The sequence below is a fragment of the Idiotropiscis lumnitzeri genome, chromosome 3 (genome assembly GCF_059441095.1).
Source record: "Idiotropiscis lumnitzeri isolate Australia: NSW breed Sydney's pygmy pipehorse chromosome 3, RoL_Ilum_1.0, whole genome shotgun sequence".
In the NCBI taxonomy this organism is placed as follows: domain Eukaryota; kingdom Metazoa; phylum Chordata; class Actinopteri; order Syngnathiformes; family Syngnathidae; genus Idiotropiscis; species Idiotropiscis lumnitzeri.
This window is the reverse complement of record NC_142393.1, coordinates 17,120,660-17,143,630: the sequence shown is the minus strand read 5'-3', so window position 1 is coordinate 17,143,630 and position 22,971 is coordinate 17,120,660. Positions and strand designations below refer to the sequence as shown.

The 22,971-nt window shown below is 40.6% G+C and overlaps 2 protein-coding genes across 4 annotated transcripts; both read right to left on the bottom strand.

The window, feature by feature from the left end:
• Nucleotides 1–1,023: 1,023 nt before the first annotated feature.
• Nucleotides 1,024–14,116, bottom strand: arih2 (ariadne homolog 2 (Drosophila)). The gene is made up of 15 exons (XM_088291617.1): nt 13,956–14,116; nt 11,610–12,145; nt 10,442–10,509; nt 9,455–9,527; nt 9,019–9,160; nt 7,859–7,980; nt 6,835–6,944; nt 6,374–6,491; nt 6,226–6,276; nt 6,043–6,064; nt 5,279–5,430; nt 4,936–5,079; nt 4,499–4,564; nt 4,076–4,201; nt 1,024–2,830 (listed from the first exon to the last, which is right to left on the bottom strand). The coding sequence occupies exons 2-15, from the start codon at nt 11,874–11,876 to the stop codon at nt 2,759–2,761; spliced, it is 1,533 nt and encodes a 510-aa protein (XP_088147743.1). The 5' UTR covers nt 11,877–12,145; nt 13,956–14,116; the 3' UTR covers nt 1,024–2,758.
• Nucleotides 14,117–14,853: 737 nt separating this feature from the next.
• xpc (xeroderma pigmentosum, complementation group C) lies at nt 14,854–22,205 on the bottom strand. 3 transcript variants are annotated; one of them, XM_088292054.1, is made up of 14 exons: nt 22,129–22,205; nt 20,948–21,220; nt 20,780–20,876; nt 19,846–19,930; nt 19,600–19,757; nt 19,067–19,187; nt 18,884–18,973; nt 17,807–18,649; nt 17,566–17,726; nt 17,141–17,222; nt 16,459–16,590; nt 16,087–16,256; nt 15,651–15,744; nt 14,854–15,567 (listed from the first exon to the last, which is right to left on the bottom strand). In XM_088292054.1, exons 1-14 carry the CDS (start codon nt 22,187–22,189, stop codon nt 15,229–15,231), a joined length of 2,706 nt encoding a protein of 901 aa, XP_088148180.1. In that variant the 5' UTR covers nt 22,190–22,205; the 3' UTR covers nt 14,854–15,228. The 3 variants fall into 3 exon arrangements, with proteins under 3 accessions (XP_088148180.1, XP_088148179.1, XP_088148181.1); XM_088292053.1 differs by having other exon boundaries at nt 21,861–22,197; XM_088292055.1 differs by lacking the exon at nt 22,129–22,205 and having other exon boundaries at nt 20,780–20,872; nt 20,949–21,151.
• Nucleotides 22,206–22,971: the final 766 nt, after the last annotated feature.

Here is a 22,971-nt window from a genome sequence, read left to right as displayed (position 1 = left end):
GTAGCCCTCTGCCTCTGTTTCACAGTACACAAATTAGAGTAATTGATTTGTGACCAGGGCCTCGCAGTACAGATGTGCGGGGTTCCATTCTTGCTCCGGCTTTGCATGTTCCTGTGTGGGTTTTCTCCAGGTACTCCGGTTTGCTTCCACTTTCCAAAACATGCATGGTAGGTGAATTGAACATTTCAAATTGTCCCTAGGTGTGATTGTGAATCCGAATGGTTGTCCGTCAATATGTAAATAAAAAAAAACTAAAGTAAAAAAAAGACTAACAGATTTTTCGATTATTAAAATAATCGTTAGTAGTAGCTCTGATTTGACAAATGTGCTGTCATCCATTAGCTGATCATTTGAATCGGTGTTTTTGAGCAGGGAGACATAAAACATCCAGGATACCCATTTCGTGGACCAGAATTGCCAACGCCCAAACTAAACCGCGTGATCAGCATCAAAATCTGTATCAACTGATCTCACTCATAGATGATTGTAGTTCATTTTACGAATATTTCACTTATTTATAATCAATCAATTATTTAATGGGCACATTTATTAAAAAATATAAATACATTTTCAGTAATTACTTTTATACGGGGAAGAAACTGCTAAAACAAATTATTTTAGTAGTCTTGATAAAATGTTTGGTGGCCCGAAGTTAATACTTTGCCCTCCCCCGGGCTACTGTAATGTTCTTGTGCCAATAAAACTGCTTCATGCATTCACACTTCACTACTTTTTGACCGAAAGTGGGATTCCCCATTGGATTATGTTAATATCAATGCCTATGTTTCCTTTACGCTTTTTATGGTGGGCTCAAAGTGGGTCACAAACACTAAGTGTGACTGAGCGGTTAATTCAGTCTTGGCACAGCTGTGCATTAATGTCAGTCGGATGTGGGCTAATTTCTGCCCTCTGTGTTATTGGTGGCAGTGTGAAAAATGTCAAAGGGTGAGTCCGCTTCCGACGCGTTAATTCTGTTGTTTGAACATGTGACATGTGGCACTGCAATGAATACACGACACAAGGTTTCAGTTTGAAAAAACTCTCTCAGTAACTCTATTTTCTGTATTCATGTACAACCGTTGAAAATTACAGCACTTTTTGTGGTAGTTTTACTTTATTCTTTTTTTTAAAGCATCAATTTTTTTTCCAGAAGAAGAAATGTGAACAATGTGAGCAAGGAAGAAAGAAGAAAACCAAAGCTAAAAAATGATAAACAGTGGTGATAAATGCAATAGAGGAGAGCATCCAAAAGAGAGGAGTACAATGGATGTTTGGTGGAGTCAATGCTTAACGTTTGTTTATGTCAGTAAGCAAAGTGAAAAAGACTGTGGCTATGATCTGTCATACTCAAGTAATGGAGCAAAGACCAGAATTTGCTGACTGTGGCAAACATCAAATTTGTAAACATGGGTGGGGAACCTTTTTCCTTTCAGAGGCAAGTCGAGGTCTTCCAAGAACCAATAGTAAATTTAGAGCACACTACACAATGATATGCGCAAACAAATGACCTATTTTCCCCAAATGAGATAAACACCCTTTGAGAAGGAAAATATTTTTATCATACCATTCTTTGGTGTACAGACTCTATTCGGTATTATCGTTTCTTGAACATGTTCAGACCGAGTCAGTTATGGGATTTATTCATCTGAAAACTGAGGCAGCCGTGCTGACCACCAATACACCACGTTGCACTGGATAGGTTCAACGGGATAAAATGAATGTTAGTAAATATGCCTGTCAGGGTTTCTCAGTATAACTCAAAATTATTTTACCATATAGCATTCTGAAAACTAGCTTCAAATATTTTGAGCGTTTGTGAATTTAATTTTGGGGGCTTTTGTAACACTATGTGAGACATGTTTGCAGACTTTCATGGGAGGCCCAATCCAAATGGTCTCTGAGGCTGCACATGGTGCGAAGGTTGCCCATCCTGTTTCAAGTAACATGAGCAGATTGCACCTAAGGGCCAATTTGTTTTTCTAAGCTCATAACAACTAGCATCTTTTTACTGGCAGTTATAGTCAAACAAGGTCAGGCGTGGCAATAAACAAAAATAATGTGGAAAGTGTTTATTGTGGCCCCCCCAAAAAAATCCACACGTTCATTTATGTATGTTCTGTATGTGAACAATGCGTCATGCACATGGAAATGCTGCATTTCGTCCAAGTCATGTATGAAGGATGCAGATGCCTTTGACTACTGCACATAAATTAAATTTGCCAACTAAATGAAAACAAATACAAGTAAGATGTAAATGTGAGCGATACAACTGCCACAAAGTGTCTACTAGGCTTTATGGTCTTAGCATTCGTAGCCAAAACCCTTGTTGAGGAAATCCAATAAATCGATTTGACCTTTTCTAATTTTGGGGTTATTTTTCCTTTGTGTGTCACAAGTATGATGTTGGAGAGTAAATAAGGATAGTTGAGACACATAATTGATCCTTAACTGTGTGCTCCTGATCAAGAGATTTAAGTGTTACAGCCAAAATACTTTGAAAGAGCATGAGGAGGAGGAGGGGAGATACAATCGTGCCATTCCATGACCTGCAGCATTTTAGGAGTGCGATAAAGAGAAAAAGACGGAAGGTTACAAAGCAAGTGAGGGTTGACAAGGAAAAAGGGTGCCAGAGGGACTGCACCCCGGGGGATGGTCTCTGAAGGAAGCAATAGTGGGGCGGGGGCAAGTAAGAAAGGGAAGCTAGGAAAGCAGGAAGGAAGGACGAAAGATGCTGGTGCTGTGCAGTCGAAATGGCGCTTCAGGTGTCGTGGAAATCCTTCAGCAGCGTGCGTCGCCTCTGCTCAGCAATGTGCATCTGATTCTCCAGATCCTGTTCACATGGACAAAAGGGAATCTCAAAACCTTCCCAAGGTTGGACTTAAAAAAACTTGCCTCAAGTTGCAGTGATATCTTGATTTACAAGTTGAATTCGATCCATGACCATGTTTCTGTTTTCATCGATTTTACCCATGAAAAATTAATTGAAATGCAACATCCCAATAATTGTAATTGTTATGAATAAAGAAAAATAGCACTGTCTTCCAGTCAAAGAAAATGTACGTAAATAAACTCGCTTCATAAAGCGTTGCTGTACACTGGGAAAACCAAAAAGTCACAACAACAACAACAACAACAACAACAACAACAACAACAACAACAACAACATTGTGTTTGCGGCTTTAACAACATTGTATTTGTGGCTTTAAGGGGCGTGGCCTCGTGAGTGACATCAGAAACTTAGCTGCTTAGTCTGCGTGTGAGTGTTTGGGCGTGATTTTTGGCCTACTGTAGCTCTTTGCCAACTTCTTTTGTATTCCTGTGTGACTGTGTCACTCTTCGTTTTTCCTCACTTCAATTGAGTGTTGGCGTATGTGAAGCTCAGCGCTGACCTAACTGTAATTTTGACTTGCAACACAAGAAAAACTAAAAAAGTTATTTTGGGTCACTCTTAAGTCAAGGTACCGCCTGCGTATTGCAGGACTCCCCTTGTCATATGCAGATTCACCTCGTTGTGGGTTTACTGCGCCATTAGAAAAATTCTGAAAATTATTTTTATACATAACATGTATTGTCATGTGCTCATTCTCGAGCGACAACAACATAACTAAAACAAAACACCAATACAGAATACAGTCCTGTAACACTGATTGCTTTTGATATTTGTGATTTTTAGGGATGGCCGATCCGCTGTCATTCGTCAAAAAAACTTGCCATCTACACGCTTTGGGGCTGTTCTTGAAACGCTCCAAGATTGCGCCAAAGCCTTGTCAGAAAAGTACAACTAATTACATACAATTACATAAAAATTTCCCCATTGTGGGACTATTAAAGGACATCTTTATCTTTAACGTGACACATCTTCATGGAGAGACAAGATTTGCAAGTTTGGGTGCAGTTAAGTTTAGTGACATGGGAGGTGGAAGAAGTTAGTATGTGGTAAATTTAGGATTTAAACTATTCATATAAGCAATACTAAACTTATTTTGAGGGAGGCATCAATGACTTGAGTTTTTTCACTTCTCACAAGAGAGCTTGGTCCCTATAGTCGTTAAAGTAAAAACTATCAAAATCTTACCCCTCTGTCGCTGGCACTGAGATCGACCTCGCCTCCCACCACTGCCCTCTCGTAGCTGTCCACCCGCTCCACTTTCCATGACAAGTTCTCGATCTCGGCCTCCAGCTGAGCCTGCTGGTACTCAAACTGCAGCGAAAGAAAACCAAATCAACACACAGTTGCGCTTTTGTCTCTTCTCTTACCATTTTTTTTTTTTTACACCAGACTGGCTTTCGGTACAACAAATGTGTTGGCGCAATACTGACTACTCATATCACATGACAATAGCAGTCTATGAGAAAAGGGTTGAATTAAAAAAAAAAAAAACTCCAAAAAAACAACTCCATGCAGAAACAATTAAAAAAAAATTGAGGATTATATATTTTTTTTTTGTCAAAGGACACTGAAGTTTGTGGACCAGCCAACAAGAGCAAAGTATCTCACCAGTTTTTTGCGTGGGCCGGACATGTAATAGGCATAGGGATACGTATACTGCAGTGTGTAGCGACACTGGAAGCAAAAAAACAACACAGAAGGGACGTTAGAAAAACACAGAAATTGACAAAAAGATGGTGCAAAAAATATCATGTCTGACTTGTTTGAACAAACAGTACACAACTTTGAACAGCAACATTACAACATGAGAAGTGCTCTGCCAGATAAAATATGCATATCTTGCCCATGGGCGCTAGGTTCCCCCGCCCTGCTTTATATAAATATTGAAGATTCAAGGACATTTAAAGACTATCATTTATTTTAAGTTTATCGTGCTTCTCATTTTGGCAGAACAATTTTAATCTGAAACAGAGTTATTATAAAACAACCCTCCACCACCAACTCCCAACCAAACCATCTAAAACATAAAAACAAACATAAAATACCTTCGCTAGAAGCTTTGCAGCATTGTGAAGGTACTGCCAGTCAATCCAGGTTCCCAGGTTGTTCATCACTCTCTCCTGGATCTTCTCCTGGATCCTCTGGTACGTCTGAGCCTCCAGCTGCAGGGACTTGTTATGGTTCTCCCACTGGTGCAGGAAACGCATAAGACATTTGTATAGACCACAATACATCACACTGGACACCTTCAGAATTTTCTCTGCATTCAAATATTGGTAAGCAGACAAGAAACAAAATTCAAGCGCGGTTCATGTAACTAGTGAAGAAGTTGGTCAATTATAGTTTGTAAATAAATCATTTCAAATCCTGCCTCCATCCCTCACTCACCCTCTCAAAGTAGAAGAGGTATTTCTTCAGAGCCTCTCTGGCCTGAGCCTGCTGGCTCTGGTTGACTATATCAGGGTTTTCTTTGTAACGACTGCACTCGTAGTATTCGCTGCCATGAGTCTTCCAGTCTCCGAGACACATCCAGCAGAAGTCTGAAAATTAAAGGTTAGTTCAATATATTTTGATGGCATCATGTGCACATTGACAAAACTATACCCAAACTATACATTTAGATTGTACTCGCAAGTGGCAGATCATGTCATACTACCAGCGCCATGTGGAAGACAGCTGATTTAAATCTGAGGATATCGGATTCCATGCCACCGCCCACCCCCCATATGCCGATATGCTGACATGACACACACAGGAATTGCAATACTGGGGAGAAGAAAGAGAAAAAAATCCCTAAAGTATCAATTGAACTACGCTGTCTATGTTCAGAATAAATCTATCTCATAGAAGATGACATTGATATTTAAAACCCTTGTTTACTGCATTCCTTCCTCATGTGATGGGTTCCCACCGATATTTGGAACAGTTTGGTCAACTTACAAATGCTTCATCAAATTAATTATTGGTCTTACGCAATCAGGGCAGTTTGACTGGCCGTTGTGGGCAAGTGAAAAAAGGAACATGAACAGCACTTATTTCCTGCACAGTTTTCTGAGTCCTGCAGAACTATTTTAGTCTTGTTTACAATATGTAATGTCTGAACATCACATTCCATGTACTGAATTATGCTAGAGGAGTCAAAAACCACATACCGTGTTTGCACTTGGAGCATTGCTGGAATAAACAAACAAGATTCATTTGTTAAAGTAAACACATAACTGTACCTGAGCATTCAAACACTAAATTGTACAAAGAGAAAAGCTTCAGTGTAGTGTTGTAGTCTGTAATAGAAGATTTTTTTTTTTTAAGCATCGCGTTTCTCGGCTGTTACTTACCATGTGATTGCATCCTCCATTCTTTTCAATGCATATATTGCACTTAGGACACTGAAATAAGACAACAGTTGTTCCATATTTCAATTTCGCTATCACTCTTTTTTGTTGAAAAATTTGGAAGGCAAAATAAAAATGCAGCAATTCATACATCTTTAGTGTGTGCGCTGATATAGTTGGCCGTCTCGGAGTCGTCCGCACATTTTGTGAGCCATTTCCGGATGGTTCCGCAGTCTGTGGGTGCGTGATACATCTGACGGCATTTAAAACTAAGTAGAGACAGAAGACAGAATTTAAAACGTCAACCGTACTGCTTTAAATGTATCGTTGGTTAAAGCATTGGAATATTATTCCTGAACCGCTTAGGTTAAACTACCTGTCATTAAAATAGAGACCATCCAAAAATATGAAGTGTTTCGATGCATATCATTACAGAAACATAAAGAAAAAAATGCACACAAAGACAAAATGTACAAACCGAGATTGCTACCTTTATATATACACTGTCACAATTAGGAATTTTACTTCTATTTTAAATTTGGTTGTTTCATCTATTTGCTCTGTGTGTTTACGTACGCTGTGTAAGTGCAGGCGTGCGTGCTGTGGACCTACCAGAAGACCTCGCTGCAACGACTACACTGCACCCTACGCGCCCGTGGCTCTTGGACTTTAATGACGATGGGACAGTCTGCACCCGGACACAGTTGTAACTGGTAGTGACTCTGCAGAAACAAAATTCAGGTAAAGATGAGCAGGAAGCCTCAAGGCAACCGTACAGGATGTTTCACACATTAATCTTCATGAAGATCGGACGCCCAAGCCGAATGACCAGTACGGGGTCTATCGGAATTCTTCCAGCTAGCAAATGAGATTGATGCAGGGATATTTTTCATTTCTTCCGACAAAAAAGGGACAAGCAAGCTGAAAAAACTCCTTTTAAGGCATTCGGCAACTACGATGTCGACACCGATAATATTGCCTTGAGCCATCCACCGGATATGTTTTATGTGGTCTTTTGGTGTTCCAAACGGTTGATTTGGTCAATCATAATGTTCTTGCTATCTTGCTCATGGGTGTATTTTTTTCCAGCCCGATGATAGCTCACTTCATCGATAGTGACAGCTCTTCGGATCTCATGTTGAGAGTTGACAGCAACAGTTTCCAAACGCAAACGGCATGCTTGATATGAACTCTAGCCCTTTTACTTGCTCATTGTAAATAGGAACTGGCCATGGAAGAGCTGAGTAGTCAAATGTCCTATTAGTTTTGATCTCTCAATAAGTGGAAGGGACATAATATAGAAACTGTTGGAATTCCTATGACGGTTATTAGATTTGGATGTAAATTATTTAAATTTTATTTATTTAATCATTTTATTTACTTTTCTTTTTTAATTTATATTGGCACTGGAGAGGGGAAGCTCTCCAATCTCATTGTAGAATGACAATAAACGGCATTCTGATTCCGATTCTAAATACCTCGTAAAAGAAGCTGAACATTTCCAGTTAGAGCAGATCTTCAATCCATTTCCAATCAATTTTGGCGGTGTTTAAAGCCCAAAAGAATAGAATTGTGTCGCCGTCCCATAATTTCAGGCATCTGACTGTAGATTAAGGAAGAACAGACAAACACAAACCTCAACATAGTCTCTGAAGAGGTAGCGTCTGTACTTGTCCTTCACCTCCTCCCCTGGCAGTAGAGGCAGGACAAAATCTTCTGGCATTCGCAGGGGGCAATCCTGAGCCATGCACGAGATGCCTGGAGAGACACGAGTACAACCCCCCAACATACAAAAAATGATTAGTCTTGGAAAAAGTAGATTTTCCACATTACCGTTAATGTATGCCATCAATTGTACTTAAGTACTGAAAGTCTCGGTTAAGGCCGCCGCATATTGTACAATGCGCATGAACTTGACTCGAACCTGACCATTGGGGGGAAAAAATAAATACAAAAATGACAAGTTGTTGTTCTCCTGGAAATGAACTAGTGTCAAGGAATGGATTTTGTAGTTCCCACTGTATTGCATCAATTTGTCAACGTTGACACTGCAGGCCGTGATGTCCATTTCAGATTTCTTTTTTTTTTTTTTTATGTAGTCGTTCACATTAGAAAAACAAATGTGTCAACTAAAGTAAAGGCAAATTAAAGTCCAAAATAAAGAGGACACTGTTACTCAAAACAACTTTGCACATTCACAGACAATTGTCAATCGTCTCCCTCCCAAGCACCAACCCCCGCTTGGGTGGAGCGCATATTGGACTTTTGATAACGTACAGGTCAGATGTGCACAAATGTGCATTCATACATCTGATTTATACCTACATATGAAAAAGGCCCAGGTCGGATTTGGGGAAAAAAATTAACCGTACTGTTCACACTGCATGAAAAAATGATGGATTGTCATAAAAATATGCATTGCATATGGGCAAAAAAATGGAATTGCGCTGCTGTGTGAACATAGTCTTTGTTAAATATAATACAAGTTCCCAAAGCAAGACTCCAATAAAGTTTAAAAAATGAAAATCAGTCCACACATATGCAGGTTTTGGGTCACTGGAGAGGTGTTCCCATGTGATTGTCCAGTGTGCAATTTTGTTTTGGCAATTTTATATTCTACACAGTTTAAGTACTTGACTTTCACAGCTTACGGACTGCACATAGCAGACATTTGCAATCATATATGCATTCTATTTACTACTGGGAAAACAGACTTCTGATTATATTGACTACATAGCATCGTTTTTTAATACAAGACCACGACTGTACTGAAAGTACACACATGGACTGACTTACCCACTCCTATGCCATCTTTGACCAGTACAGTGCAGTGCTGCTCCCAGCAAGCTTTGCAAAAGGAGTGCTGGCAGGGCAACGCCAACAGGGAGTCTCTCCGTACGACTTGGAGACACACGCCACACTGCAGGGACTGAGGGGCCTGAAACACACAAATTGAATTAAGTTCAATTAACGTCGTCCCAAAGTGAATATATTTATGAATATAAATTGTGAACTATAGAAATAGACATTGCACTGGTTTGCTTGCAATGCGTTTGTTGTCTGGAAAACAGCAAAATAAAAACTTTGCAGATGGATGTGCATGAATTTGACATACATACGACGACTATTGAAGTAAGTCTTAGTAGATCCATAAAACAAAAGTTAATGAGCTTGAATTGGGCTCAAGCAATATATCTTCCATCCAAAGCTACCAAGTCCATTTGTTACTCACAATGACTGCTCTGCAGGCACTGCCAGGCTGAACCAGAGCATCAGACAACACCAGAGACGAAGTGGACTTATTCCTGCACACAACAAGAGAAAACCAGATGCTTAAGTGAGGACAGGAAAGGTTATGGTGGAGAGAAAGAAAGAAGGCCAAATGAATACAGAGTTCTCTTGCAACCTTTCCAAGGTCAGATTCAAGTACTTTCAAGATGTTCCAGTAGTTAATTGCTGGGAAACTTATTCCCACTAGGTACTATTTCAATCTTAATTAAATCCACAGATGACCATGGCCGTACTTAATTTATGAAAAATATCCATCCATTTCCCATAGCGCTTGTTAATAATGCCATGGCTGTCTTGGAAAAGAACCGGGGTACACCCAGAATTTGACGATTCACGCTAGCATTCACACCTAAGGATAAATCAGTGTTCACTCAGCCTAACATGCATGTTCTTGTGATGCGAGATGAAGCCTGAGTACCCGGTGAAAACAACAGAAGATTACAATCTCTCGACTGTGAGGTAGACATGCTAAATATATGGTATATGCTGACTTTGTGGGAAAAAAAAATCATAAACTATTTTTAGCAATGAAAACTGTTTATATTTGTGGACAGCATTGCTTTTTATAATAGCTCCTTTGCGGTTTAATTTGCTTTAAAAATTGCTTGGCAGGCCGGATCAACTTTGGCTCATACTTTGCTGGCAAATGGCTTTCTGATACCATGTTTATTGTCATAAATAACTTGTAGTAAATACATTTATTTATTCTTCCTCATCTGTTTTTCATATGGATATTTCAAACAATTTAATGCTAAATTTCAGGATTTAAAATGCCAATATTCAACTAGCTGATGAACAAACCCAAGCCTTTTCCTGCATTTTAAGCATGCTTGACACAAAAAAACTAACTATAACAGGGGAAAAAAGTTGGGGAAAACAAAAAACAGACTGGAATAACTCTAAAATAACAAGAATGGGGGGACAATACCTGTCCAGTATTTGTGAAACCTGCCAGTGAAAATGCACAAGGATCAGCTTTGCAACAGCCGGTAAAACCTGAACAGAGAGAAAGAGAATGACAGAGCAAGAGAGAGAGAGAGAGTACAAGAGAGATAAATGAAGATTGAATTCATTTTCCTGAATATGAGATGAAGCAGGAAGCTAGACAAATCGCATGATTACATCGCCTTGTATTACAGGCCAAACTAGTAACAGGCTTCTGATAATAACACATTGTTGACATGTCTCTGGCATGCACTAAACTGTTGATATTCTAATAAACCAGATGCAGGGCGTCCAACTAAATGAAAGACTTAGTCCTAAATTATCTATGTGAAGGTATATCCACAACATATCAAGGCAGTAACTTGCTTGTGTTGCCTTTTCCGAACAAAGTGTGAATTTCACAATCTGCGCATCCTACTTATAAGACTGCATCTGTACTAGATAAATAACAACCCACACAATTCTTACTTGTTTGGCAACTTACTGTGCACGCTTGCACTATAAACACAGAGGAAACCTGGAAATGACCTACTTGAATGTGAAACAGGAGGCTATATAAATAAAAACAGCCTCTAAATGATAAGATCACATATTTGAGAACTCCCCAGACAGGATAACATCGCCGCCAGTTGTTAGCTTCCAGCGCTATTGTAGGAATCCCAATGACGAGTCGAAATATTGTAAAGAAAAACATAAATACGAGCTTCACAAGACTTATCGTGCAAAATACGAATGACATCAAACCAATCGAGATCAGGCAATGACAACTTTTGATGATTGCGAGGGCCAAAATGTCCTTATCCAGACCTCTAAAGAGCTGTGACCTTTCACCTCACTCTATGCTAGAAGATTGCCTGGTATCCTAGCGGTGACTCGAATCACAACTTGACTTTTTGTAGACCAGGTGCACTAACAGACTGCAAAAAAATAAAGTTATGGTTTATTTGTTGGACCTGACTCGATGACTAGCAGAACACCAATCCAGCCATCCATGCCTGATCTTGATGGGCTGCTTTGCCAGTGTGTTGATATGCTAAGTGAGAACCGGCTCCCCTTTGTGACCTCATTAATTATGGCACTTGGGATTAGTAATAATAATAACAAATGTAGTTAGGTAGGAGTTAAAAGGAAACAGAGTAGACTAGGCCCACCTTCAGTGCAGCAGCCACAAAGTTCACCTCCTCATTGAGAACCCTCTGGCTCTCCTTGTATGTCAGACAAGTGAACTGATATTCCTCTGGATCAAAGGAGTCAGCGCCCTGTTGCTCCACATCGCTGGCCACGCCGTCGTAGTAGGTCTCGATGTCCCCTTGATCCTCCTCTTCCCCTCCGTCGTCTTCATCCTCCTCTTCTTCGGAGTTGACCCCAAAGTCTTCCTCGTTGCTGTCAGACGCCTGGCTATTCATGTCCACAGACATCCAGTCGACGGAATCAACCACCGGACAGGTAGACTGCACGCCTACCTGTCGGATCGCAGTGGTTGTGATTGGCTAGAATCTCTTGTATATGCTCCACCTCTCCGTCCCGCGGTCTGTCGACTCGCGTCGGTGTCCAGAGACACCCGGGCGTACGGTGTGCCTGAGCCGCGTGGAGTGCGTGCTCAGCAGCAGCGGAAGAAACAGAAGAAGTGGCACTCCCCGTCACTCATTTGGAAGGCCGGTTTTAGGGTGAACCAAGAAAACAGAAACTGGGGAGGAAGTAAATCAAATGAGGAATTAATGAGAGAGAAGTGATGTGCATAATTTCAGTACAGTTACGCCCCACCTATTTACAATTTCACATCTTTGCGTTTAATCAGTAGTACAGTTACTTGCTGAAAAACTAACATATTTGCAACCTTCACATATTTTTATGCTCGTTCTATGCCTACAAGATGCGCGAAAGCTCTGGCTAATTGGAAAGTAGTAACTGGTGTTAAAAGTATGTTCAAGTGCAACAATACCAGTTCCAACTACTACCCAATCATTGTCTTGATGTACTACATGTAAGTCGTGTTGGGTTGAGCAGATGCAGGATGAGGGACATGTGTTAAGCTTTACTGGCTGGGCTTGAGAGGATTAGTTGGAAAATGCTTTAGCTTTAAAGGGGATAAGACACACCTGTGGCCTCCCTCGGCAAAAAAAAAAAAAAAAGGCCAGATAGAGAAATAGTGTAGCTGGAGTGTCATGACACGAAATACACTCACCGGTGACTCCACATTTGCTACAGCGTTAGGTTCATGGCTTTGAGATCCAACACAAGAAGTATAATTGAAGAGGCTGAAATGTTTAATGAAGTTCCAGATGGTCTAACTGTGAAATCACACCACCCGAAGTCATGGAGAAGAATGTGATCAAATGTGGCTTGATAGTAATAAACCCTGATAAGTAGTTTATCATACCAGCCACTACCATCATTGAAGTGTAGGAAGAAAAAGCCAAATCTGATCATCAACCGCTTCTACTCACGAGGGTGCTGGAGCCTATCCCAGGTGTCTTTGGGGAGTAAGCAGGGTACAGCCTGAACTGAACACACTCATACTTGGGGGCAATTTAGATTGTCCAATCAACCTGCCATGCATGTTTTTGGAATGTGGGAGGAAACCAGAGTACCCGGAGGAAACCTACGCAGGCACTGGGAGAACATGCAAAGTCCACACAGGTAGGCCGGAGCCGGAATCGAACCCTGCACCTCTGCACTGTGAGGCCATGCTAACAAGTCCTCCACCGTCATAAGTTGCCATGAGCCTTTGATTTCTGCATAGTGCAACTGGACAGCAGCCACTTTTCTTACTCTGGGGTTCAGGAGTTAGGTGCAATAGTGAAATTAAATGGGTTACATTTTTTTTGCCAAAGGTGAATTGCACTCGAGTGTGAACCAATTTTCTAACGAAAAGAGCCAAGACGAACCTGCCAGGTTTTCCTGGTGTCAGCCAGGCAACAGCCAAGCGCTCCTGGTCCAGGCTAAAAATAGGCTCTTTAAACTGGGTGACACACATCTTGCTAAGCTAATGTATCACAGCGACTCAGCACAGTTTCATAATACGTGTTAGAGGTGGGGGCTGAAATGTTCTGGGTGAGGTGAAACACATATGTCACGCTCTGAATTAACAGAACACCGACATTTGCCTCCATTGTTTGGCAAATGTGCCGAAGAGCCACAGAGGTCCAGTCCAGTTATTGACTAGCCAATTTGAGTTAGCCGGATTAGCCTTGAAACATTACAGTGAGTCATAAAGCGAGACAAAGCTAAAGACCAAAGTTTAACGGGGTTTAAAGATCCCCTCGGGGAAAAACCGACAAGTATTTAATCAAGTCGATTTCATATGAGTTTACGATTTGAATGTTAACGCGGTTGCTAGCTCCCGATTAGCATCTGATATCGTTCTGAAACGCTTATTGCCCACTCCTAACCCGTGGATTGGGATGTAAACAAGGCCATCAGCAACTCGAAAGCCTACAGACACGATTAATAAAAGACGTATCTATTGATTCTACATTTACTCACGACATATTTACCTGTCAGAGCGACGCCGGTCCTGCTCAGTACGACATACAAAACTGTGTTTTTGACTACAAAGCCACTGCGTGTAGCTGGTAGGCGAGATGATACGTTCTATGCGCAGAAACTGAGTCGGAATTTCCAAATTCCAGATCGAGGGAAAAGGTAAAAGGAAAAGGGCGACTAAAACACGCCCTAGATTCGACACGTTCCACAGAAGTTGAACTACTCATAAACTATTAGTTTCAGCTTTCAGAAAACTTTTAAATGAGTGCAAAAGTTACATTTAACCCACACCTGCAGGTGTGTTGTTCATGTTGAATGTGTAAATTACGAGTGCTGTGTAATGCTACACTTGTAACCAAATAACTTAACCCTAACCGCACTTCTTTCCAAAAACGACAATATAAATATGTAGGCCTACTAATAATTAATTTTGGCCCATAAAATGAACAAGCTCTACCAGGCCGTTTAAATAATTATTATATTAATGATTTAATGATAATCATAGCAATTTAAGTCACCTGTACATATCACTTTTACGTTGCTAAACATAACTGGAGTTGTAAATAATATATTTGGTCGAAAACACATTTTCCCCCTTTTGAGCTTGAAGTCTCTGCACTGGGCTGCATAATTTAGTGACACTCAAGTTAGTTACGTATGCAATGAGATAGGCTCGTTAACACTAACTTCCTATGTGCCTCCCATGGATTAGTAGTCTTAAAGTAATTATGTGATTAGGTTTCTGATGTTTCAGAAGCACAAAACATTATGTGGATTTGCAGTAACTGGTGAGGTGAACCGTCTGAAAATTGCCCTGTCAATAAAAACCCAACAACGACAACCAAACAATAGGAGCCTAGGATTTTGACAATTATTGGTGGTGAAAAAATATGACAACAGAAAAATCAATTTAAAGTGACAACAGCATTCAGTGTAATAGTATTTCAATATTAACTTACAAAATAATTTTTATCAAAGCATGTAAATGCAAGTGTAATCGGCTGTAAACAAACATGGCACTATATACACAGAGAAAAACAAAAGGAGGCTAAGTGTGTCTCCTTTCACAAAATGGAAGTTGTGTGGTTTGTCAAAAAACTACATTTTCAGCTTCGATCCAGTCAAAACTCTACGTAAAAATATGTTCATGATTATTACCATATTGTGAGATTTTATTTACCCATCCATAAAACGACTCATGAATTGCTGTATGCAAACACAGTGTGCATTCTGAGCAACATGGAGTGAACAGTGCCTTGAAAAATACAAATTAACATGCATGCATCATGCTTTCTCAAAGGGGAACAAATGTTTCTCTTTGCCTCTCCTCTCCCGCTTCGTCTTCCGTCCACTGGAACTCCCCCCTTTTTCTTCCTCTGCTTGCCTGTTTTGGGGCCAAGACATTGCCAGTGTCTCCAACACAGTTTTAGCTCTAGAATTTTCCTCCTCCTCAACACCCCCCTCATCGGATGAAAGTCCATCACATTTGTCTCCGTCTGCAGTAGGAGTAGCTAGGCTCCCGGTGGCCAGGCCCTTCTTGCCGTAACGCTGCTTCAGCCGTTCTCTGATCAGAAGGCCCTTCACAAGCAGAGTCCAATTGGAGATCACCCTCTTTTCTCTTTTCTGAAAAATGAAAGCCAAAACGCCATTTACCCAAATAATGGACAACTTTTGAATGACACTGCCACAAGTGGACAAACACTTACCTCTTTCTCCCTCTGTTTTTGAAGCTCTTGTTCTTCTTCCCAGGCAGCTCTGAGGATCTCCTCATGCTCCTCGCACACAATGTAGCCATCAGTGCTGGAATACATGTTGGAAACTAACTTAATAATAAATATATTATTCTCCTGTACTATTAATTATCAAAGCCAAGGGTGTTGCCATTATGGTTTCTTTGTGTGAATGTGAGCAGGGTCGTGCACAAAAACTGCTAACCATGAGAAAAAGGACATTTTTCAACACTTCAAAATGAATAATGAGTACATTTTTGGCAGGGACGGAAGCCACGCACACAGTACACCTACAATCCCCACATAAATTCAGTGGGAGATCCCGGCTGTACACTGTTTCTGCTCAGTATCATTGCTTACTGTTGTAAACATGTACCTAAAAGGTAATCCAAATTTAAAAAAGCTGTCTTACACTGCATGTGAATATCCCCCATGGAAGTCAAAACCAGTGACGGCGGGGGCGGCATCCATGTCCAACTTCTTGGCCACTCGGTGCAGGTTGGACAGCCTGAGGTGGACGCAGCCCACCGGCAGCATACAGGCCTTAAACAAGTAGACGTTGCCATAGTCGTTGCGGGGAACCTGAAGGCAACAAATGAGTAGTAAATAATGCAGCACTAAGTGAATATATTAAACAATAATCAATTTGAGGTAATTTCTTCATTTTAATGCATCTTTTGAAAGGTATAGTCCAGCTTTTGGCTTTTCAACATTTCTAAGCCAAATTGGTTACTTTTTCACTTCAATCCAAAAGAAAAGTTGCATATTTATTGGCATTGAATACCTTGCCATTCACAGCGATGGGAGGTTGGTACACCTCCGTCTGCCATTCTCCAAACAGAGCAAGGTCGTTTTCATCCTTCTGCTCGGTCATCATCCGAGCCTTACGGGAACGATTAGAGAAGCCCTTCACCATCTGACATGGACACAAAATGACTTTAAAGCATCATTCGTTGAATTGAACAAAGTTCGAAAAGGATAAACAAACCTTGGAACAAAATTAATTCGACCAACTAGTCATAAAAACGAGCAGAGACCATCCAGGATCAAGTGCTTTAATGTAGATTCAACTTTAGTGAGCTCTCGGAGTTTTACCATTTTACAGTTGCTTTCTAAAAAAAAATAAAATTCTTTTTTTTGGACTCAAAATTCTACATACAACCCCCACAATGGCAAAAAAAGTTTTTTTTTTTTTTTTTTTTTAAGATTTATTAAAACTACAAAACTAAGACATCACAAACACTAAGTATGCACAGCCTTTGCTGCGAAACTCAAAATTAAGCTCAAGCACATCATGTTTTCATGCTAGAGAGTTTCCTACATCTTAATTGGAATACAAGTGTGGCTAATTTAAAAAGACACACATTTGTCAAACACTGTACATAAGATGTAATCATATTCATAATGAATAGTAAAAACAGTACATTGACAAAATTAAAAAATATATTTTAGTAAAAACCTCTTACCTTGTAGGGTACTTCTCCTATTCTGACAGTCCGGGCTTCTTTCAGCCATGTGTCTTTGGAGTGTAGAGTGTGCACACAATCTCTAGCAGAAAGGAACAAGATCCCATTTAATAATATTAGCCTCGAGAATGGGATACTGTGTTCCTTGCTTAATTGACAGAACGACAATGATATACTATTAAATAATATAGTAATAAACAACATAATTACAAACAGACTGATAATGCTGCATTTACAAGCATTATTGTAAACAAAAAATATATTTATAAAAAAAAATATACATTTCAGTAGTGTGTACGAGTGAACGAAATTCAGTCGTGGTTATGAGGACGTTTCAGTAGTTTGAGAGCATTTTAAAAGTAAGTGCTTCTAAATTATGTCCCAGACGCTCCCTCACACCGAAGTGTCCTAATTGTTTGGCTGACCTGGAGTACACTGGCTCTCCGCGGCAGTATCCGAGTACGGCGGCTGTGTCGGGATAGACAGCTTCATATTTGAGCAGGTGTCTCTTTAAAGCGTACAGTGGGTGGTTTTTGTACTCAGCGATGGAAACGGGCAAGGGCTTGTTCATCAGCTTTTTCTGCATCTGAGTGGACAAGAAAATAAAGCTTGAGCGCACGCCGATACAAACGGCTTTTTTTTTTTTAATGTTTTCTAATGATTCACCTCCTTATCCTCTTTTACGTCTCGCTCATCTTCCAGTCTCAAGAACGGCTGCAGCATCTCCTCCCACCACTCCTCCTCCACCCGCCTCTTCCTGCTCGATGTCATCCAGGTGGGGTCGTACTTCCGGCCCAGGTCCTTCACAAAGCCGTCTCCGTCCACGCCCACCACATACGTGATGGGCCGTGTTGCATTCTGGGTGCAGAGGTGAGGCGTGCCCACTCCGTGCTCCACATCCACACACACCCAAGAGGATGTTTTGTCTACAAACACCTCCAACCACTGGTCAGCTCCGACACCATTATTCTTTTTCGCACTCCGTCGTTTAGCTTTGCTGGCCGCCATTGCTTTTTCAGCACCCTCATGATTCTCCTCATCTTTCCCTACACAAGTCATTTTCTTCTGGGCTGGATTGTTCCTGTTGTTTTTACCCTTGCTTTTGCTTCTCTCTTTCCCCTTTACTACCTTGGCAGACTTGCTCCCAAGCTCTGAATCTTCACTGTCATCTTCACTCGACACTTGAAACTCTTCATCACAAAGTTTCTCCTCGCCCTCACTGTTGCTTTCTTCCTTGTAGGTGACCTTTGAGGCGATGCTACGGCGTTTGGAGTTCTTTGGTCTTGGGCCTCCTGGCGACATCATCTTCTCTGGCCCCACTTCTTCTTCCTCAACCTTTAATGGTTTTCTCTTTGCTTTTTTCCCTCCCCTGTCTTCGGCACTGTTTGCTCCTCCAGCTGGCCTCTTCGAGCCTGGAGAGACTTTCTTTTCAGGTGAGCTGGTCGTTGATGTTTCTTGGTTTTGGTTTGTTTTTTCTGGCGAGTTAGAGGAGGTTGTGGCCACTTTGCCCTGGAAACAAGACATGGATTTACATGTAAAGTATGAAAAAATTGTGTATGTATATCACACACGAAAATTTAGAAAAAGGTAATGTGTGCGCTGAAGAGTAAGACTAAATTTGTGCAAAAATGCATTTAATACTATGGCAATATTAACTGTCACTGAATGAGGATAAGCGGTATTGAAAGTAGATGGATGACTAACATACGGTACATGCACAGTATTCAAAAATGGTGACTTTACCTTGGATGGTGGAGGTTTGAAAGGAATGGGCTGCAGAGAAAGAACCAACCGACAAAAGAGCTGCAGTGACCTCAAGACCAGCATGAAAAGCTACAAGAAACACAAAAGAAATAGAAAAAGAAAACCATGTCAACCCTTTTTATTTGAATCATACCATTCCACTTGTGGAGGGGCACTACCGACATGAGTCATCTCCTGGTGGTTCTTTGCCGACAGGCTTGCTAGACGTTTCTCCAGCAGAGTGCGAGGGTTTGGACGCTCTTCATAGGGAAGACTTGGGTTGAGGGTGAAAGTTGCTTGAAACCTTGAAGGTGAAGTGAGATTAACAACACTTGTGAAAAGTTGAAACTCTGCGCCAATTTTAGTTTCACACACTTCACAGACTATTTTAAGGAGATAAATTAATACATTCAAATGAATTATCCATACTTCAACTTTGTTTGTGGAATACAAATGAAGTTGACAGCAAGTGCCCAAAAGGCCTGAGATGGCTATAAAATTGTGTATTTTTCTGCTTAATTCATATTCCACACACGTAATATATTCTGTGTGTAGACTATGGAGGAACATGAACATATTGTAATGAAAATGCTTGACTTGACTTCGCCTTTAAGCAGTGTTTACCACCCATCATTGAACCAAGACTCCATGGCAGGGAGTCATTGATTTAAAGGGTACGAAAACTGCATTTATTTATTTCTTTTATATGGACGCACCATTTAAGCAGCCCAGACAGGTAGTTCTGGTCTTTACGTTCCTTGGCGACCGCACTAAAGTGAGCAGGCAGCATCGACAGCGTGACAGCCAGCAGGTCGGGTTCACTGCACAGACGGTTGCGGAACATCCCGCTGGCTACGAGACACATAAGGTGCACCTGACAAAGGATAGAAGGAAACTCACAATAACTCACAAAGGCAGTGTGGAAGGATGCTAACTACAAAAGTGAACGCATGCGTGTTCACCTTATGTGTGTCGATCAGCAGGTCTTTCTTGTAACGATTCATCATCCGTCTCAGGTACATTTCAAACTCAGCCTTTTTCTTCTGCCTGGAGAATCACAAATGATGATTACTCACAATAAGAGATAATGTTTGAGCATTAGCAAAATTTGTTTGTCAGTAAGGACACTCAAAGGCAAAAACTACTTCACCAGTTGCCATGAAATTTGGTCGAGCTTTGGTCTGAGCAGAATAATGGGAAGGTTTTCAATTTTCAATTAAAGTCTCAAGTGTCTCAAATGTTTTAAATATAAATACAGTATCTTAATAACAATCCGGAGCAAACAAAATTAAATAGCCTTTTTTTTTTTGTTGCATAGACAAAAGGGGCACCGTTACTTCTTGTACAAATTTTACAACCATATTATACAACTAGCATGTCTCTCAGTAAAGTGCAGACCACTGGCAAGCCCAGGCAGTCAACACAAGTGCCAAAAAACTATTTAAGCATTGTTTTACAAGACTACTACCACTTTGCTTAGCCCTAATAATGCATGAGACCATTAACAGATCATCTAAATTCAGAGGATTCTGTGCAAGTGTTGGTTAATTGTACCTTGAACCAATTGAGGCAAAATGGAATACACGACTGGACTTCCATCAGTGACAACAAGTCTGCAGTAACTACACTGGCAATGTTTTAAGCAACAGTTTACTGGCGCATCAGTACAAAGTCAAGTTAATAACTGAATAAAAAAAAATACATGCAACTAAGAATGAGGTATAACAACGTATCCTTTGAAAACACTAGTCAGAAAGATAACACGAGAACAAGTTGCTTGTGGAGCAATATTGACACCTAGTGCTGTTTAATAGGTGTTGTTGCACAAGAACGCCAGTAGAGGTGACGAAAGACTAAAAATAATTAAGAAAAATGCTCAAAGTGATGTTCACTTACTTTTTCCTGATTTCTGGGGTCTCAATTTCTATCTCAACAGGCTGAGAGGGGAGGACTGGCTCTGGGTTTTCTGCTGGACTCAGAGGCTCAGCCAGTTCTCACAAAACACAAACACACGTTAAATGAAAAGCAAGGAGAGGTACAATGATAAACTTCTTTTTTACTCACCTTCCACCTCCTCCCAGTCGTCTTCCTCTTCCTCACTCTCACTCTCATCCTCTTTTTCTTCCTTTATTTTGTCTGTCAATGTGGTTGCTAAACTCTTCTTTTCATCAAAATCATTATTGCTGCAGTGTGTGTCCTCCATCTTCACCGATGATCGAAAGTGTTTGCCGGTGATAATGCCAGACGTCCTCCCAACTCCATGAACTGAGGAGGAGCGTGGCTTCGGAATAACCCTCCTCCTGAGCATCTCCTCCTCTTTTGAACTGTCAGCATCGCCTTAGACACAACAGGAAACAATTCCCACCATTTAATTTGTTAATGATCAATCATTTGTTTATTTTCTAAACCGTTACTGTTTCTTGTATGCTCGATCATGCCATAGGGTTGATCTGTATGTCTTTTAGTGTTGGAAAAAATATTGCGATCAGTTCATTTATCAGTCAGACAGAGAGTAAAGAGAGCATAGAGCAAGACAGCACAATATTAGTACAGTATTACAATTATCACAACTGCATCATGGGGTTATTCGTATGTGAACGGGCAGCGCTACACTAAGTGAGCAAGGAATACAAACACAGCAAGTAGGACAGATCATTTTAGAACAAGACAAGACAGGACAGGACAGGACATGGGTAGTGAGCCAGACTGTGAAATTAGTGGGTGCTGGTTAAGTGCTATGTGGTGACAAAACCTCTGTAAATAATTTGAGTCTTGACAAGAAGTTAATACAGAAAGTTAACACAATCACAAGGACTACGTATAGCAATAAAGACCTTTGTAAGATTGACCGATTAGTAGTAGTAACTGAAGTTACCCGATATGGTATCAGCATGTTACCAAAGCAGCACAATAACGTGTCCGTAAACGGCACTTCGGTGTGCTCATACAGCACAATGTTAAATTTGGTCAAGATTACCTGAATCTTTTCTCTTCGCCCTGTCTTTTGCTCCTCCAACTTTTGCCTTCAGCACTTGCTTCAGCTTCTTTGTATCGACATCTGCTTTTTTACATCCACTCCGCTTTGCCATACTCTGTTTTCGTCGCTGATGTATTTATTTCCCTTTTTTATTTATTTTTTAACCCCGTACGAATATACACGACAAATCTCTCAATCCCCCGTGTGAAATTTTGGCTTGATGAAATACACACAAAAAAAGAAATTATCTAAGATTCCAGTGACACACCTCTATAACACTTGGTAGACCATTCATGAAGGAGGCGGGTTGTGGCGTCACATCCGGGCATCTTCTTTTTCTTCTGGCATATTTTGGTGGACTCGCAACCACGTTTGGGTGCGTATTGTCATCTAGTGTAGAAACACGCGAATTGCAGGGTATGGCAACAATTACCCAGCGGATAGCTGTTAGGAATGGAAGTGATAACGGACGCAGTTTGGTGTGAAAACATGAAGATATAGACTTAATATAATATAATAATATATTATTCGGTGTTTTGTGGAGATCTTATGTAGAAATACAAACCAGACAAAAAACAAAACCAAAACATAACTCAAAAGCAAATATTCAACCGATATATTATTCGACGCATTTTGTGGACAGACGTTCGGTTTCCTCGTTAAAAGAAAAAGAAACTGGTCAAGAACACTTACTTCCGCGTGCCATTCTTTGTTGCAAGTATATAGTAAAACAATCACAGATCTATTATTTGATACATTTTGTAGGCAATATGAGAATTCTCCAGAGGCCATGCTGTCTACAATATTACAGAATATTGGCTGCGTTTACTGTATCGTTGGCTACAAAGCAAAACTGCGCAGCTTATCCAGATGGGAGCGCCAGAGGATAAGCAAGTTGTCACTCGGGAATCCAAAGGCCCGTTAAAACCGAAAATGCTGTAAAATACGTTCATGAGCAATTCGGAACATGGGGGACTCGGTGTCACCCCCCCTTACCCCCCAGATACTACAAGAAATAAAGACAACATTGTTAAGTGGCAAAACTTTATTGTTCAATTAGTGTGAGAAAATAACAAACACTGCATTTCCATTTTTGAAATGACTAATTTGT

Bases quoted from the DNA above. Each gene is read 5' to 3' on its own strand.
- arih2 (XM_088291617.1), bottom strand. From the start codon at position 11,876: ATGTCTGTGGACATGAATAGCCAGGCGTCTGACAGCAACGAGGAAGAC. The intron at 10,510-11,609 runs GTGGGCCTAGTC...CTCTCTGTTCAG, and splicing joins TTGTGGCTGCTGCACTGAAG to GTTTTACCGGCTGTTGCAAA. The intron at 4,202-4,498 runs GTGAGATACTTT...CTTTCGCTGCAG, and splicing joins CCGGCCCACGCAAAAAACTG to TTTGAGTACCAGCAGGCTCA.
- xpc (XM_088292053.1), bottom strand. From the start codon at position 21,972: ATGGCAAAGCGGAGTGGATGTAAAAAAGCAGATGTCGATACAAAGAAG. The intron at 21,221-21,860 runs GTAATCTTGACC...GTTGTGTCTAAG, and splicing joins GGCGAAGAGAAAAGATTCAG to GCGATGCTGACAGTTCAAAA. The intron at 16,257-16,458 runs GTATTCAATGCC...TGTTGCCTTCAG, and splicing joins CCATCGCTGTGAATGGCAAG to GTTCCCCGCAACGACTATGG.